At 38.4% G+C, this 19233-nt stretch overlaps 1 protein-coding gene across 1 annotated transcript in view; it reads left to right on the top strand.

Moving 5' to 3' along the window:
* EIF2A (eukaryotic translation initiation factor 2A) overlaps nucleotides 1-16720 on the top strand; it is a 34824-nt gene extending 18104 nt beyond the window's left edge. Inside the window, exons 7-14 of the mRNA XM_010370598.2 lie at nucleotides 1296-1369; nucleotides 1502-1646; nucleotides 1781-1897; nucleotides 5533-6104; nucleotides 9575-9688; nucleotides 14155-14283; nucleotides 15679-15744; nucleotides 16324-16720. Coding sequence (XP_010368900.1) covers nucleotides 1296-1369; nucleotides 1502-1646; nucleotides 1781-1897; nucleotides 5533-6104; nucleotides 9575-9688; nucleotides 14155-14283; nucleotides 15679-15744; nucleotides 16324-16389 — 1283 coding nt within the window. The 3' untranslated portion in view covers nucleotides 16390-16720. The remainder of the gene's footprint in view (nucleotides 1-1295; nucleotides 1370-1501; nucleotides 1647-1780; nucleotides 1898-5532; nucleotides 6105-9574; nucleotides 9689-14154; nucleotides 14284-15678; nucleotides 15745-16323) is intronic.
* Nucleotides 16721-19233: the final 2513 nt, after the last annotated feature.

Genomic DNA, 19233 nt, shown 5'->3' with positions numbered 1-19233 from the left:
CATTTGGTTTGTTCCACATTATCCACAGGGTATTCTTAGAATCTTAATACCAAAAAGTGACACTATTACTGAAAATAATTTTTTAAAAAGAGTTTGCAGTTATTTTTGTCTTTAGAGCGTCCCATTACTGATTGTACAGTTTTGAGTATATCATAGTTAGAATAGGAATTGGTAACTTTGTTCACACATACCAAAGATGGCATGTAGGCTGATTTTGAGCAGTATCCAATCAGTATAATTATGCCTTTCATTTTCCTGTGTTTGAGGCACACTGGCACCTCGCTGTTTCTGGGTTAACTTGCTTTCTTGTCTTTTTTTTTTTTTTTTTTTTTTTGAGACGGAGTCTCACGCTGTCGCCCAGGCTGGAGTGCAGTGGCCGGACCTCAGCTCACTGCAAGCTCCGCCTCCCAGGTTTACGCCCTACTCCTGCCTCAGCCTCCCAAGTAGCTGGGACCACAGGCGCCTGCCACCTCGCCCGGCTAGTTTTTTGTATTTTTTAGTAGAGACGGGGTTTCACCGTGTTAGCCAGGATGGTCTCGATCTCCTGACCTCGTGATCCGCCCGTCTTGGCCTCCCAAAGTGCTGGGATTACGGGCTTGAGCCACCGCGCCCGGCTGCTTTCTTGTCTTATTCGCCTCTTTGTGAGCATGCCAAATGAAGAGGGATCACCACTTTGACAGTTTGGTGTGCTGCGTTTGAAAAGCCATTGATCTCTGAAATCAAACAAAGAAAGTATAGTAGCTCTTGATCTAATTAACTAGGGTAGCAGTTTTATTAATAATAGCATGGTTTGGACTGCCTAGAATAGAGTAAGCTCTTAATATCAGCCATTGTTACTATGGTTGTGATCATCATTATCATGCACCTGTTTATCACATTAAGTTACAGAATTTCCATATCCACATTCTGCAGTAGCAGGCCAAGGTTGATCTTTTCCTTCTAATAGGCTCTAAGACCACTTTATTTTAGCGATTGAAAAGAGGATAACTGACATTTATCAAATACCTACCATGTGCCTGGCACTGTTCTCTTAAAACCAATTACTGAGAGTTGGGTGGTATAATTCCATTACTTGCCTAAGCTCACACTGCAAGTAAATGACTGAGTAGAAATTAAAGCCTACATTTGTCTTGCTACCCCATGCTTTTTCCACTGTGTTACTATGTGTCACCAGCAGGAGACTACAGTGAGTACTATTAGTGTGTAGTTATAGTAATCCTTTATAATGTATTCAGAGTTTAACATGTTCCTTTTAGCCTGTCTCATCAATCTGATTTAATTTACTCTTTTTTTAGACACAATTGCAAATAAATTGCATTTGCAAAAAATTAATGATTTTGTATTATCACCTGGACCCCAACCATACAAGGTAATTGCTGTTTTTGTTTAAGTGGAATATTATGTGTTTAAACCTTTTCCTAGTTTTTTGTGACTGTACAAACATGTCCATCTCAGTTTTTATTCTCAAAAAATTAAGTAATGATTTATGTGTGTATCTTAGGTGGCTGTCTATGTTCCAGGAAGTAAAGGTGCACCTTCATTTGTTAGATTATATCAGTACCCCAACTTTGCTGGACCTCATGCAGCTTTAGCTAATAAAAGTTTCTTTAAGGCAGATAAAGTTACAATGCTGTGGAATAAAAAAGGTATGCTAAGTATATTTTATCCCTCCTTTTGTTTACCAGTTATTAATATAGGCTATATTCCTATGCATGTAACAGAAGAATCAATGCCCATGTAATTTGTGTTTTAAGTCTAATTAAAGTTTTTACTGTTATAGCTACTGCTGTGTTGGTAATAGCTAGCACAGATGTTGACAAGACAGGAGCTTCCTACTATGGAGAGCAAACTCTGCACTATATTGCAACAAATGGAGAAAGTGCTGTAGTGCAATTACGTGAGTATTCCAGCACTCTTCCTTTGATTAGAAACAATGGTAGTAAAAATACTATGCCATAAAGATGATATAATCTAAATTCTTCATCAAAAGATAGAATTCAAATACCTTAATAACCTTTAAGATAAAATTCTTCTTAATTAAGAAACTTAAAATCATCCTCAAACATACCTTATTTTGGCAGAATACAATTAGTTATTTGAGTTATGCCAGCGTTTTAGAAGTAAACTTCCTGAGTGAGGTAATTCCGTTGTAGTAGCTCTTTTGGAGCTTACTTAGATAATTATGACAGCAAATTGCTTAATACTATATTTAGAATTGTTAGTAATATCCAAGAGGCCAGGCATGGTGGCTCATGTCTATAATTCCAACACATTTTCGGAGGCTGAGATGGGAAGATCATTTGAGCCCAGGAGTTCAAGACCAGCCTGATCAACATAGTGAGACCCCGCCTCTGCAAAAAATGGAAAAACTTAGCCAGGCATGGTGGCATATGGCTGTAGTCCCAGCTCCTCAGGAGACTGAGGCAGGAGGATCACTTGAGCCCAGAAGTTCAAGGCTGCAGTGAGCTGTGATCGTGTCACTGTACTTAAGCCTGGGTGAAAGAGCGAGACCCCGTCTCAAAATAATAATATCCAAGAATGTTACCACTTCATCGGTTGTTTTAATGAACTAAAACTTAAAATAATAGTTTTAAAATACTGACAGCTTCCTAATTTTCTCGTTTTGAATTGAACTTGTGTAAGTAGGGTAATCTACCTTTTAAAAAACTGTATTTCCATTGAAGTCAAAGAAGAAACAAGGATGGCTCCCCTTTTCACTTTATTTTAATAACATTCTGAAATACCTAGTCACTATAACTAATCAGCAGAAGTAGAATATATACAGTTTTGAAAGAAAACAAAATCATCTCTGCTCATGTAGATGAAGTCACACTATAACCAACAGCTACTTTAAAAAAATAAAAGATTCCATATATAGCAAAAAAATAATAAGAACAAATATATAGGGCCAATGGGAAGAAAACTTTAAAACTCTTCAGAGAGATAAACTATGGCCTTTACTAAGAAGAATTATTTTTGTAAAGATGTCATTTCTCTGCTATCAATCTAAAACTAAATTTAAATGCTAACTGATTTTTTTTTTTAACTAAATAAACTGGCTCTAAGGTTGGTGTTGAAAAATGAACACACAAGAATATTTTGGAAACTTGTGTAAAAGAAGAGCAGGGCAGGGGAAGTTATCTGGAGTTCTGACACTACCAGATATTAAAATGTACCCAGCACTTTGGGAGGATGAGGTGGGCGGATCATGAGGTCAGATCAAGACCATCCTGGCTAACATGGTGAAACCCCGTCTCTACTAAAAATACAAAATTTAGTTGGGTGTGGTGACACATGCCTGTAATGCTAGCTACTCGGGAGGCTGAGGCACGAGAATTGCTTGAACCCAGGAGTCAGAGGTTGCAGTGTGCCAGGATCGCACCACTGCACTCCAGCCTGGTGACAGAGCGAGACTCCGTCACAAAAAAAAAAGTAAGGCAATTATAATTAAGACAGTTTGGTTGTGGTATATGGATATACTGGTAAAACTGATAAATCAGTGGAAGAGAACAGAGTCCAGAAATAGATCCATACTTTTTTAGACATTAATATATGATAAAGTCAGCATTTGAATCAATGGAGGAGAAAATATTGATCATTTAATATATGGTTTGGGACAACTGGCTAGTCATTTGAAACAACAGGTTATTATCTTCTTCACCAAAATAAATTCTGGTTGGGTCAAAAACTTATACATAAGACTGCAGAGGAACTAGAAGAATATATGGGAGAATTTTTTTTCTAATCTTAAGAGTAGAAAAAAACTTTTTAAACAAGACAGAAGTACTAAGGGGGAAAATGATGAATTTGACCATAGAAGAATAATGGATTATTACAGTGAGAGAAGAAAAGCGTCCATAAATTAAACAAAATGAACAAGAAGTTGGGGAAAATATATTTTTTAAATAGTCAAGTGATGTGTTTTGAGAAAGGGTAAATGTTCTTAATGTATCAAGTAAGCCAAGTAAAAGACCAATAATTAGAGAAAAATAAAATAGGCGTAGGATAGTAAAAATTAGTCCTCAGAGCCAGTGCGATGGCTCATGCATATAATCCCAACTATCTGGGAGCCTGAGGTGGGAGGATTGTATGAGCCCAGAAATTTGAGGCTGCAGCGAGCTAAGATCCCACATCTGTACTCCAGCCTTGGTGACAGAATGAGACCATCTCTTTAAAAAAAAAAAAAAAAAATCAGCCCTTAGAAAAAGAAATAAAATTACTTATATTAAAAGATGCTTAACTTATAATTAAAAAAATAGAAAACAAGATAGATATTTTCACTTAATAGGCTGATGAAGATAAAAATGTGAAACTACACAGTATGGTTGAAGTATAGTGAGGGGGAAGCCTGCATCATCAAAAACTGCTGATAGAGGCTAGGCACAGTGGCTCTTGCCTATAATCCCAGCACTTTGGGAGGCTGAGGCAGGTGGATCACCTGAAGTCGGGAGTTCACAACCAGCCTGACCAACATGGTGAAACCCCATCTCTGCTAAAAATACAAAATTAGTCCTGCGTGGTAGCTCATGCCTATAATCCCAGCTACTCAGGAAGCTGAGGCAGGCGAATCGTTTGAACCCTGGAGGCAGAGGTTGCATTGAGCCGAGACCATGCCACTGCACTCCAGCCTGGGTGACGAGAGTGAAGCTCCATCTCAAAAACAAAAAAAAAATTCTGAAAGGATATCCAAGAAATATAACATAGGGTTGCCTTTGTAGAAAGTGACCTGTGTTTGTGGCTTTTTTTTTTTTTTTTTTTTGAGATGGCGTCTCGCTCTGTCGCCGAGGCTGGATTGCAGTGGCGCGATCTTGGCTCACTGCAACCTCTGCCTCCCAGGTTCAAGTGCTTCTCCTGCCTCAGCCTCCCGAGTAGCTGGGGTTACAGGTGCATGCCACCATGCCCCACTAATTTTTCTACTTTTAGTAATGATGGGGTTTCACCATGTTGGCCAGGCTGGTCTCAAACTCCTGACCTCAGGTGATCTGCCCACCTCGGCCTCCCAAAGTCCTGGGATTATAGGCGTGAGCCACTGCACCTGGCCTTTTGTGCCTTTTTAAAAAATATAGGGCACAGTGGCTCATGCCTATAATCCTAGCACTTTGGAATGCCAAGGCAGGAGGATCCCTTGAGCCCAGGAAGTCGAGGCAGCAGTGAGCTGTGATCATGCCACTACACTCCAGCCTGGGCCACAAAGTAAGATTCCATTTCTATAAATAAATAAATAAATAAATAAAATAGTTTGTATTTTGATTACCATCTGCATTTATTACCCTTTCCAAAAAAAAGTTTATTAATAGTAACTATTACTATAAGGCCATATTACCAAAATGTTTAAAAGAAATTAAGATTCAGTAGGGGTTCTTAAATATAAATTTATGATTATACATTAATCGCCCTAGTATATAATATGAGTATTTTAATGTTAACATTTATCTGTTTGATGTGTTCTGAGTACTATATGATGGTAACTTTTGCTAACAAATATTTATATAGTTCTTTATTGCTAATTTGGGCTTTATATTCTTTTTCTAGCAAAAAATGGCCCCATTTATGATGTAGTTTGGAATTCTAGTTCTACTGAATTTTGTGCTGTATATGGTTTTATGCCTGCCAAAGCAACAATTTTCAACTTGAAATGTGATCCTGTATTTGACTTTGGAACTGGTCCTCGTAATGCAGCCTACTATAGCCCTCATGGACATATATTAGTATTAGCTGGATTTGGAAATCTGAGAGGACAAATGGAAGTGTGGGATGTGAAAAACTACAAACTTATTTCTAAACCAGTGGCTTCTGATTCTACATATTTTGCTTGGTGCCCGGATGGTGAGCATATTTTAACAGCTACATGTGCTCCCAGGTTACGGGTTAATAATGGATACAAAATTTGGCATTATACTGGCTCTATCTTGCACAAGTATGATGTGCCATCAAATGCAGAATTATGGCAGGTTTCTTGGCAGCCATTTTTGGATGGAATATTTCCAGCAAAAACAATAACTTACCAAGCAGTTCCAAGTGAAGTACCCAATGAGGAACCTAAAGTTGCAACAGCTTATAGACCCCCAGCTTTAAGAAATAAACCAATCACCAATTCCAAATTGGTAAGTAAAGTTTTACTACTTTTATAGAAAAAAGTTTATTTTGGGCTTGGAGTGGTGGTTCACATCTGTAATGCCGGCACTTTGGGAGGCCGAGGCGGGAGGATCACTTGAGGTCAGAAGTTTGAGACCAGACTGGCCAACATGTTGAAACCCCGTCTCTACTAAAAATAACAAAAATTAGCTGGGCATGGTGGCGCATGCCTGTAGTCCCAGCTCCTCAGGAAGCTGAGGCAGGAGAATCGCTTGAACCCTGGAGGCGGAGGTTGTGAACCGAGATCACACCACTGCACTCCATCCAGCCTGAGCAACAGAGCGAGACTCTGTCTCAAAAAAAAAAAAAAACAACCACCACCACCTTTCTCTTGGACTGGACAAAATGTGTCAGTGGTCTGAAACTTCTTAATTTCCATCAAAATGTTTACTATTTAAACAGTATCAGTATCATTTTATTTATGTAAAATTATATAAAAACACATGGTATTTATTTGTATTTATCATATTTATTTAGATTTAAAAAGAAAATATATAGTGGACTTTGGATTTGTCCTATTTCTGTATTGGAATTTTCCTTACCTCAGATGAAAACAAAAGTTACTCCAACCCATCCTGCTTTCTTTATCTGTGCATGATGGCACAATTCTTTGATCCATAAAACTAGTAGGTTTATTTTGGTGATGGGGAGAAATTGATACAGAAAATAATACTTTGAAAATGGTGATGAAATTACGTAAGAACTTAAAATCAGGGTTTTTGTTTGTTTTGTTTTTGAGACAGAGTCTCACTCTGTCACCTAGGCTGGAGTGCGGTGGCACTATCTCTGCTCACTGCAACCTTTGCCTCCTGGGTTCAAGCAATTCCCCTGCCTCAGCCTTTTGAGTAGCTGGGATTACAGGTGCTTGCCACCACGTCCAGCTAATTTTATTTTTAGTAGAGACGGGGTTTTGCTCTGTTGGCCAGGCTGGTCTGGAACTCCCAACCTTAGGTGATCCACCCACGTTGGCCTCCCAAAGTGCTGGAATTACAGACATGAGCCACTGTACCCGGCCGGGATTTTTTTTTTAACATTCAGGATTTCTATTAAATTGTTGCTTTTTTGGAGGCCGAGCGCGGTGGCTCAAGCCTGTAATCCCAGCACTTTGGGAGGCTGAGACGGGCGGATCACGAGGTCAGGAGATCAAGACCATCCTGGCTAACCCGGTGAAACCCCGTCTCTACTAAAAAAAAAATACAAAAAACTAGGCGGGCGAGGTGGCGGGCGCCTGTAGTCCCAGCTACTCGGGAGGCTGAGGCAGGAGAATGGCGTAAACCTGGGAGGCGGAGCTTGCAGTGAGCTGAGATCCGGCCACTGCACTCCAGCCTGGGCAACAGAGCGAGACTCCGTCTCAAAAGAAGAAGAAGAAGAAAAAATTGTTGCTTTTTTATGTGGCATGATGATTGTGTGGTCCTGTCAAATCATTTTAGTTGAAGTAGCTATATGCCCAGTAATTAGAAATTTTTACATGTATCTAATTCCAGAAATGAGCTAAATTACAAAGAAAATACTGTCAAGAAATTACTAGAAACAAAGACAGCATGGTAGATAACTTTACAAAGGAGGAGGGTTACACAGCAGTAGGGGAAAAAAGGTGTTGGGTTATTCCCCCACAGAAAAAAAAATTTTATAAGTACAAATTTATATATAAATTATACTTAAAGAATATTTATTAGCTTTCCAAAAAACCTTCACCTTTTAAAGTGTGTTCGTTGGTCTGGCGCAGAGGTTTCCATCTGTAATCTCAGCACTTTGGGAGACCGAGGCGGATGGATCACCTGAGCTTAGGAGTTTGAGACCAGCCAGGGCAACGTGGCAAGGCCCCGTCACTACTAAAAATCTTTAAAAAATAGTTGGGCATGGTGGTGTCTGCCTGTGGTCCCAGCAACTCGGGGGGGTTGAGGTGGGAAAATCACTTGAGCTCTGGAGGAGAAGGTTGCATTGAGCTTAGAAATTAAAATGTGTTCATCAAAAACAGTCCCATAATAACTGATATAACTGAATAAACAAAGTTTCTTAATAAGAACGAAATTATGCGTAATGAGCACATAGTACCAAAACCAGAAAAAACTCATGATTTATAGTAGTTGTGTGGATTTTTTCGTCTCAAGTGAAAGGCTCTCAGTGGCTTACATGATGCTCATAAGTGTGGAAGAGACTTGTAACTTACCTTTTCTTCTTGCATCATTTTTAATCAAGGTTCTCCTGAGCAGAAACTTTTTAGCCAAAGCAAACTATTACAGAAGAGCCCGCTATTGAAAGGATTTTCATATTATGTATAAAACAAATGTTCAGCAAATATTGTATAACTTAAGTAGCATTTTATGCAACATGGGTAAACATGAAATGAAAAAGCGTTGCACTCTGAATGTGTCTGCTGTTCTACAAATGTGGGTTCTCATAATATTCAGTTTGTTTCAAGTAGAATATGAACATGCCCAGAACTTTGATAACCTGAAATAGTTGATGCATTTGCTAAGATAAAGTCACTCTATGGTTTCTTATTTATTATTCTGCATCTTAAGTGTTTGAGCTCTGCTCATTTCCACATAGGACTTATAAGTAAAATGCAGATCTGAGACCTAGTACTCATGAAACTTCATGGAGAGCTGATACTTTTGATGTGCTGAGGTATGATAGAGTCTAAGAGTTAACATTAAAATAATAGCAATACAGATAGAAATCAGTAAGTACATGAATCTGATAGGGAGTTGTAGTGCCATCACTTGTACTGTATGTTGTCTAAAACTATTCTGGAGATACATTGAACCTATAATTCACTATATTTTCTATTGTGGAATATAGTTGTTACATGGTTACATAAATATCTGATGTTGGAAATTATTATCTTCATTGTGTAATCTGACAAACCATGTACTTTTTTTTTTGGCCTCTTCATTATGTCAGTCCCAGATTTATAATTATCTAGTTAATTATTCCTTTCTGTTTCACTTATTTTCTTATAATCTATTCTTGGTTTTTCATTTGCTTTTATTTTTAATCTTCTAATCTTTGATTTTACAAGTGAAGATCTAGCAAGTAATTCTTTGTGTGAAGAAAATAAGCGAGGCAACTGGATTTCTGTTGACAGTAGTTAGAACCAAAAAGGCCTCAGAAGAAGCTGTTGTTGGTATCTAGTTTTCATAAGACTCATGTGTCTGTAGTAGTGCTAAGAAAAAATCTGTTGTTTGAACAAAACTAAAGTGAATTTTGCAAGCTCTGATATGATTGAAAGATATAGCAACTAATAGGAAGATCCTGATTAAATCCATCCTGACAGTTGGAGTGTGCCACTACCAATGAGTTTTGAAATACTCTTTGCTAATGATCTTAAATTTGATAAAATAAGTTTATCCTATATTAGCAGAAGTGTATAATTTGTTGTTGTAGGTGTTTACAACATGGACTCCATTTCAAAATTATTTTACATTTTCCATAGCATGAAGAGGAACCACCTCAGAATATGAAATCACAATCAGGAAATGATAAGCCATTATCAAAAACAGCTCTTAAAAATCAAAGGAAGCATGAAGCTAAGAAAGCCGCAAAGCAGGTATTTGGGGCACTAATTTCCTCATAACAAAACAAACAAATAGTTATGGCCTGGCGCAGTCGCTCACACCTGTAATCCCAGCACTTTGGGAGGCTGAGGCGGGTGGATCATTTGAGGTTAGGAGTTCAAGACCAGACTGGCCAACGTGGTGAAACCCTGTCTCTACTAAAAATTCAAAAATTAGTTGGGCATGGCTTATAATCTCAGCTACTCAGGAGGCTGAGGCAGGAGAATTGCTTGAACCTGGGAGTGGAGGTTGCAGTGACCAGTGATCGCATCACTGTACTCTAGCCCTTCCAGCCTGGGTGACAGAGCAAGACTCCATCTCCAAAAAAAAAAAAGGCAGTTAAGTTAGCGCTAAGCCTTAAAATTTAAAGAATTGTGGTCCTAAATACTTGACTGTGGCCAAGTGTGGTGGCTCATTGCCTGTAACCCAGCATTTTGGGAGGCCAACGTGGGAGAATTGCTTGAGCCCAGGAGTTCAAGACCAGCCTGGGCAACATAGTGAGACCCCTGTCTCTACAAAAAATTTTTTGCTGGGCATGATGGCATGTACCCCATAGTCCCAGCTACTTGGGAAGCTGAGATGGTAGGATCATTTGAGCTTGGGAGGTTGAGGCTGCAGTGAGCTGTGATTGTACCACTCCAGCCTGAATGACAGAGCAAGATCATGACTCGAAAAAAGAAAACACAAAAAACCTTGGCTCTTACGTTATAAAATGTAGTTGTAGTTAGACTTAAATAGGCAGAATATCTTTCGTTTGTGTTTGCCTATGAATTTCTAAGTAATCCTGTCTATATTATGGGTGACAAAAGAAACGGAACCTGACATCATAACCTGGGACACTAATAGTATTACGTAGCATGTTACTTGCTGTAGACCCTTTTGGTGGCACTTGTGTAAAGTGGTGTAGTTTGCTTTCCTTGAAGCATATATTTACTAAGAGAAGCTGGAAATTACATGACTAGAAAGCCATTTGGGCACTCAGTATTATAGTACTATATGAAATTATTTAACTGGGAATCAAAATACCAGAAGTACCCAAATAATGGGATATTTCCAGAATATTTTTTATTTAATGTAGTTGAAAAGCCACACCAGTATAAATAATTGCAAATTGTGATATTGTATAGCTCATGGTGACAGTGTGATCAGCTGGGCTGGGGATGTCTGGTTAGTGAAGTTATGGTGATCACATTTTTGCAATTCAGGCAGAGTACATATCTCAATCCATTCAGGCTGCTACCTTAGACTGGATAATTTATAAACAAATTGATTGCTCACAGTTCAAAGCTGGGGTGCTGGCAGATTTGGTATCTGGTGAGAACCCGTTCCTCATAGATGGCACCTTCTTTCTGTGTGTCCTCCCATGGTGGAAGGGGCAGTGGAGCTCTTGCTGGTCTCTTTTATAAAGCTACTCCTCGTGACTTAATCATTTTCCAAATGCACCACCTTTTAATACTATCACATTGGGTATTAGGTCCCAAACTATGAATTTTGGGGAAACACCAATATGTCAGACCGTAGCAGTGGGGTAGGGTTTTCGTTTTTTTTGTTTTTGTTTTTGTTTTGAGACACTCTCTGTCTCACTCTGTTATCCAGGCTGGAGTGCAGAGGCATGATCACAGCTCACTGCAACCCCAAACCCTTAGCTCAAGTAATCCTGCCTCAGCTTCCCAAGTAACTAGGACTATACATGTATACCACCATTCCCAACTAATTTTTTCATTTTTGTAAAGACAGGTTTTCGCTATGTTTTTCAGGCTGGAAATGGGGGTAGGTTTTTTTGGTTTTGTTTTGTTTTGGGGTTTTTTTTGAGACCGAGTTTTGCCATGTTGCTGTAGTCTCAAATTCCTGAGCTCAAGCGGTCCATCCACCTTGGCCTTCCAAAGTGCTTGGATTACAGGCGTGAGCCACTGTGGCTGTCCTAGAAAGAGCAGATTTTTAACAGCTGATTGCTGTATCACCAGTACAGTCTTGCTGATAATTCTTGAATTTTGACAGGTCTAGGCTGGTTATGTGTTTTGGGAGGCAGTTACTATTTTAAGGTGTAGAATTGTCTTATGCAACCATATTCTGCTAAAATCTGGACTTTTAGAAAAACCATTCTGCTCATTTGTAGTTAATATATTTCATCCCCAGAAGTATCTTAATTGGTCAGCTTTAGGTTATTCCAAGTAAAAATGATCTGTTTCATGCATTTGATATTAGATTTGTATAAAAGCAAGTCTTGTCCCTTCATCAGTACAAGTAGGGACCTCTACTGGCCCTGGATATTACAACACATTAGTAGTAACCTTACAACTTGATAACGAAGATGCCCCTTTGAGTTTTAGGGCCTCTCTGAAACCCACTCAACTTAGAATTCTATTTTTATAAGCAAAGTTTCTTCCACTTTATCAAAAGATATTTTTAATATGACCACTGGTGATACTGAACAAAGATTCCTTTATAATTATTATATAAATAATTACTTATAATTACATGATTATAATTATTAATAATTATAACAACCGTTAATATACTAAATTATATTAATTATATAAATAATATACAAATTATATTTGTTTTATAAATTATTTAATATTTCACATTAATATAATGAAATTATGATTATTATAAATAATGGTTATAACTCTCAGTTATAAATGTATAACTCTTTATGGCTCATGGTAATAGTGTGATCACCGTTGGGCATGGTGGCTCACACCTATAATCCCAGCACTTTGGGAGGCCGAGGTGGGTGGATCACCTGAGGTCAGAAGTTCAAGACCAGCCTGGTCAACATGATGAAACCCCGTCTCTACTAAATATACAAAAATTAGCTGGGTGTGGTGGCGGACGCCTGTAATCCCAGCTACTCAGGAAGCTGAGGCAGGAGAATCGCTTGAACCCGGGAGGCAGAGGTTGCAGTGAGCCGAGATCGTGCCACTGCACTCCAGCCTGGCAACAAGAGCGAAACTTCGTTCCAAAAAAAAATAGTATGATCACCTGGGCTGATCAGTTATAAATTTATAACTCTCAGTTACAAGTTTATACAAACTGTCGGGTTTTTTTTAAAAGAGCCAATACAGTCATCAAGCACCTACACATGTTTTTTTACTAAAGATGATACCAAATGTGATACCAGTAATCCCTCATTGCGGAGTTGCTTTTTGAGTTGTTTTTCCAGTAATAGCAAAGGTTTTCAACTTGCAAGATAAACTATTCAGTATGTATTTTGGGGACGACTGGCTGAAGTTAGTAAAAGTTATGGCTGTGTGATGGAACAAAGCTAAATGGCCCTTGACAGAATCTCACCTTATCCAGGCTTTCTTAGTCCTGACTCTGAAGTAAGTAGCCAAAGATAGAGAAAGAGAAGATGGAGAAGATAGAGAGTTCAAGGTGCAACTGCAAAACTAGCACTAATTTCTTTTTTCTTCTTCCCAAGTTCATGGATAGGTTTATTCTTACTGTAAATCTTAGCAAATCAGCATACAATATTTTTTATTCCTTATTAAGAACTTTCACCTTTTCACTTAAAGGAGCACTTTACAGCTTCTCTTTGGCGTATCCGAATTGCCGGCATCACTACCCTACACTTTGGGACCATTATTAAGTAAAGTAAGGGTTACTTAAACACAAGTACTGTTGATACTGTGACAGTCGATCTGATAACAAAGACAGCTACTAGTGAAAAATAGGTGGGGAGTGAATACACTGTGGATACACTGGATAAAAGAATGATTCTTGTCCTAGGCTGGATGCTAAGAGATTTCATCACACAGCTTAAAACTGATGAATTGTTTATTCCTGGCATTTTCCATGTAATATTTTTGGGCTGCAGTTGACCCTTGGTTACTGAAACCATGGTTAAGGGAGATGTACACAAAGGCCAGGGGCAAGAGTATACAGCATCTTAGCAGAAATAAAAGTGATTCAGAATCAGTAAGGAGGGACAAGAAAAGTTATCAGAGGTTTGATCATATTGGAAGCAATATAGCATCCCTTTAAGGGGAAAAAAGTTTTGTGGTACTTTGTTGCAGAGCTGAATTGATCTGATTATGAATTAATATCTGTAGGATTCTTATTCTTGTAGCATAATCCATTACATATACTTGATCATACATATTCTTTATAGTTTCGGAGAGAGCCTTGTAAGAGTGAAACTTGAAACACGTTAAATAGAAAAGCCCTCTCATATGTTCAAACCATCTATCTACTGGCACATCTCAGAATATCCAAAAGTTTGGAATGCTTGTTTGCTGGTACAGAAACCTCCTAGTTTACTCTGATAAGGTCATTTTATTTCTAATATGGGAGTATGTAGCATACTTCATGAGACCTTTAATTCAGATTTTTTATATAAAATGTGGATAAAATCACATACTTAGTTTCTGTATTTCATATACCAAAGCTATGTTGATTTAAATACTGTAATGTTTTTGGTTTTTTTAAATTGAATTTTAAAAAATATTTCCTGCAGGAAGCAAGAAGTGACAAGAGTCCAGATTTGGCACCTACTCCTGCCCCACAGAGCACACCACGAAACACTATCTCTCAGTCAATTTCTGGGGACCCTGAGATAGACAAAAAAATCAAGAACCTAAAGAAGGTGAGAGACTTAAATGAAAAATAGACGTGCATATTGAAAGGTATACATGAAAATTATATAAATAAGGTAGTACTTAGATGTCTAAAGACAGATATTTAAGAAGTTGGTATCAGCAGTTCTCGTTTTCTCACTAGAAGCACTATCACTTAGAAATGGTATTGATTTTAGTTCTATTCACAAATGTCTGAAGACTCTTAGTACTTTGATTTTTGGAGTAATAAAATTCAGTGTGCATTAGCATAGAAATATACTGAACACTTCTTTTTTTTTTTTCAAACGGAGTCTCGCCCTGTCACCCAGGCTGGAGTGCAGTGGCACAACCTTGGCTTACTGCAAGCGCCGCCTCCCAGGTTCAAGTGATTCTCCTGCCTCAGTCTCCTGAGTAGCTGGGACTACAGGTGTGCGCCACCACACCCAGCTAATTTTTGTATTTTTAATAGAGACAGGGTTTCACCATGTTGGCCAGGCTGGCCTCGAACTCCTGACCTTACGTAATCCACCTGCCTTGGCCTCCCAAAGTGCTGGGATTACAGGCGTGAGCCTCCATGCCTGGCCACTGAACACTTTTATACTCAGTGTTTCATTAGAAACCTTGTGATAAGTAGGGGCAGATATTCTAGTTTTGAAGATCAAGAGACAGAGATGAAAAAGAAGTGTATTGACTTGTGATACTGCAGCCAGTGTGCTGGGGTGGCCCTGGGGATAAAACAAGCTGCTTCACAGCTGCATTATGAGGTTTCTCTTTCATTCTTTTTAATTGGGCAGGACTTTGGACCAACAGTCTTTCAGAATGCTCTCAGTGAGATTTCTCTCAAAGCCAGAAACATCACCCAGGTCCAATGGGGCATTGAAATGTGCCATTACTGATACGTTTACATATACACATACATACATGATAACATTAATTAAAAGCCTGAGAAAAATATTTTGCCAAATCTCATGTTTTTAACATTTACAATTTTGTATTTAACTTATCATTATTATTGTTATTCTTATTATTATTTGAGACGGAGTCTCGCTCTGTCGCCCAGGTTGGAGTGCAGTGGCGTGATCTTGGCTCACTGCAAGCTCTGCCTCCCGGGTTCATGCCATTCTCCTACCTCAGCCTCCCGAGTAGTTGGGACTACAGGCGCCCGCCACCGTGCCTGGCTAATTTTTTGTATTTTTAGTAGAGATGGGGTTTCACCATGGTCTCGATCTCCTGACCTCGTGATCTGCCCGCCTTGGCCTCCCAAAGCGTTTAACTTTAAAAATAGTGTATCCTAGCATTTTAACAGACCATTCTTGATACAAATGTAAGATTATTAATCTCCTTATTTGAGTTTCACATTCTTAATAAGGAAATTTGCATTTGAAGTGACTTCCTTCCACTTGACTCATATTTGATGTTTGCAGAAACTAAAAGCAATTGAACAACTGAAAGAACAAGCAGCAACTGGAAAACAGCTAGAAAAAAATCAGGTACTTTCTGCATTTTTCATTTAGGCTTGTGGTGACCACCAGCCTTCCCCCTTTTATTATAAACAAGTATTTAGTCAGGTAAAAGAGCACATAGATTTTAAAAACTTATTTTGAAAACCATATGCCATATTCTTTTTAACATTTTTACTTTTAAATAGCTTTACTTTTAAATAGAGGATATATGGTTCATGTGAATGAAAAAGTCAATATTTCTAAGAGGCATACTATGCTATTACTATTGAAAATAATAGCAATTTGTTGTATTAGACAAATATAAGATTATTATCTCAAGTTGTACTGCCCTGTTTGCCTTTTCCCTCCTCCTTTCAACAATTTTAATCCCAAATATAGAATTGAAAATTTTTTGGGCCCAAAGGGATGCAATAAAACAGTGTCTGTTCTTTTCACTCTTGATTCATACCAGATAACAAATTAGAATTTGTTTCTAACCTGTTTAAACATCTGTGTTTACTAGTGAACATAATAAATTGTCAGAAATATCATGTTTTTTTCTGTATTATTTTGGTTACATATCCACTAACTATTTCGTAATAACTTCATTGTTTTAAACTTTTCTAGTTGGAGAAAATTCAGAAAGAAACAGCCCTTCTCCAGGAGCTGAAAGATTTGGAATTGGGTATTTAAAGATTCACAGAAAGCAAGTTGATGACCAGAAATCAGTGCAAACACATCTTCTGTTAAACCCATTGGTATACACAGAATATTCCTGTTCCCACACTTAATGTCAATCTATAATTTTAACCATTTATCCAAGATTCTACATAAGTAAAATGATTTAATAATGTCTATTGAATTAATATTTATATCTTGCATCCTATATCATGTCAATATGTGATATAGAAAAGAGATACATGAATTTTTTAGCTAAGCGTGACAGATTGAAAGACAAGTGTCATTTTTTTTTTGTGGAGAGTGATATATACCATATAAATGAATAAAGACATTTTAAATTTAATCACTTTGCTTTTATTATAAGTTCCTTAGTTCAGATATCCTTTATTAATTTATAAGACATGTAAAACTACTTAATTCTCACAAGACTCTATGAAGTAATTATTATAATCTCTATTTTATAAATGAAAAAACTAAGGCCATAAAATTAAGAAATTTGCCAGTGTCTCAAAGCTAGGAAATGGCCATCTAATCCCAGAGCCTATGCTTTAGGTTACTATGATATACTACTCCTATATCCTCAGGTAATGTATCATTTAGTAACACTAAGCACCCTGCCTAGTTTTCATGGATGCTGCCAAATTGCCCTATCTCAAGCTTTGTACTTGCGCCATTTAAAGTTTTCCACAGGTTGTCAATATCAGAAGTGATAAGGCTTTCAAATGTTTGCTACATTGATAAAGGAGAAATGATAGTTCGTTACTGTTATATACATTTATTTTTGTTAGAGATGGGTTATGTACTTTTCCATGTTTGATAGTTGGTTGTATTTCTTTAGTGAATTTATTTTTCTTTTCCTTTGCCTATTTCTCTCTTTGGATGTTTGACTTTCTTCTTAATTTGTAAGAGTATCCTATGTAGTAACATAAAATCCTGTTTTTCTTTTCTTTTCTTTTTTTGAGATGGAGTCTCACTTTGTTACCCAGGCTAGAGTGCAGTGGCATGATCTTGGCTCACCACAACCTCCGCCTCCTGGGATCAAGTGATTCTCCTGCCTCAGCCTCCCGAGTAGCTGGGACTACAGGCATGTGCCACCATGCCCAGCTAATTTTTTGTATTTTTAGTAGAGATGGGGTTTCACCATGTTGGCCAGGCTGGTCTCGAACTCCTGATCTCATGATCCACCTACCTCAGCCTCACAAAGTGCTGGGATTACAGGTGTGAGCCACTGTGCCTGGCCCATAAAATCCTTTATTTAAAAAAATTTTTTTTTTAAGTATACACACGGGATTTTTTTTTTTTTTTTTTTTTTTGGATTCAAACAATACAAAGGCATGCAATGAAAATTAAGTCTGTTCCACTACCACATTTTCCAGTTTTTTGTGTATCTTTCTAATGATAGATACCATATGGGTATTCAAGTATACATATACGTACACTTTAAAAAAAAAATGATGGCATATACTCACTGTTCTGTTTGGGGTTTTTTGGTGGTAGTGTTTGTTTTTAGAGACAGGGTCTCACTCTGTCTCCCAGGCTGTAGTGCACCTTGAACTCCTGGACTCAAGTGATCCTTCACCTCAGCCTCCCAATTATCTGACACTACAGGCTTGCATCACCATGCCCAGCTTATACTCAACATAGTGGTTCTGTACTCCCTTAAAATATTTTGGAGGCCAGGTGTGGCGGTTCACACCTGTAATCCCAGCACTTTGGGAGGCCAAGGTGGGTGGATCACCTGAGGTCAGGAGTTCACCAGCTGACAAACATGGTGAAACCCCATCTCTACTAAAAATACAAAATTAGCTGGGCATGGTGGCACATGCCTATAATCCCACTACTTGGGAGGCTGAGGTAGGAGAATTGCTTGAACCTGGCAGGCAGAGGTTGCAGTGAGCCGAGATTGCGCCATTGCACTCCACCCTGGGCAACAAGAGTGAAACTCCTGCTCCAAAAAAAAAAATATATATATATATATATATTTATATATAGTATAGTATATAGATATTTACACTATATACTATATACACTATATATAAATATATATACACTCTATGTATACTATATAATATATACAAATATATACACACACACACACACTAGCTTCACAGTGATGCACATTAATGTTAACAAAAGTCACTGAAGTGGCCAGGTATAGTGGCTCATGTCTATAATTCCAGCACTTTGGGAGGCTGAGGCAGGCAGATCACTTGAGCCCAGGAGTTCGAGACCAGCCTGGGCAACATGGTGAAACTGTGTCTCTACTAAAAACAGAAAAATTAGCTGGGCATGATGGCAGGCCCCTGTAATCCCAGCTACTCAGGAGGCTGAGGGGGGAGAATCGCTTGAGCCCAGGAGGCGGAGGTTGCAGTGAGCCCAGAACACGTGGCTGCACTCCAGCCTGGGCAACAAAGCAGGACTCCGTCTCAAAAAAAAAAAAACAAATTATTTGTAGATATACTTACTTGTAGACTTATAAGTTGGTTTTTGAAATGAAATAGAAGACAATTTAAGATTCAAGACCTGGTACCAAAAGATGCGGCATGGGGAAATTATAAAAACAATCATTGGCTGGGTGTGGTGGCTCACACCTGTAATCCCAGCACTTTGGGAGGCTGAGGTGGGCAGATCACAAGGTCAGGAGTTGGAGACCAACCTGGCCAATATGATGAAACCCTTTATCTACTAAAAATACAAAAATTAGCCAGGTGTGGTGGCACACACCTGTAGGCCCAGCTACTCGGGAGGCTGAGGCCAAAGAATCGCTTGAAGCCAGGAGGCGGAGGTTGCAGTGAGCCAAGACCACACCATTGCACTTCAGCCTGGGCGACAGAGCAAGACTCCATCTCAAAAAAA

The sequence above is a fragment of the Rhinopithecus roxellana genome, chromosome 1 (assembly GCF_007565055.1).
Source record: "Rhinopithecus roxellana isolate Shanxi Qingling chromosome 1, ASM756505v1, whole genome shotgun sequence".
In the NCBI taxonomy this organism is placed as follows: domain Eukaryota; kingdom Metazoa; phylum Chordata; class Mammalia; order Primates; family Cercopithecidae; genus Rhinopithecus; species Rhinopithecus roxellana.
This window is presented reverse-complemented; position numbering and strand designations above follow the sequence as displayed.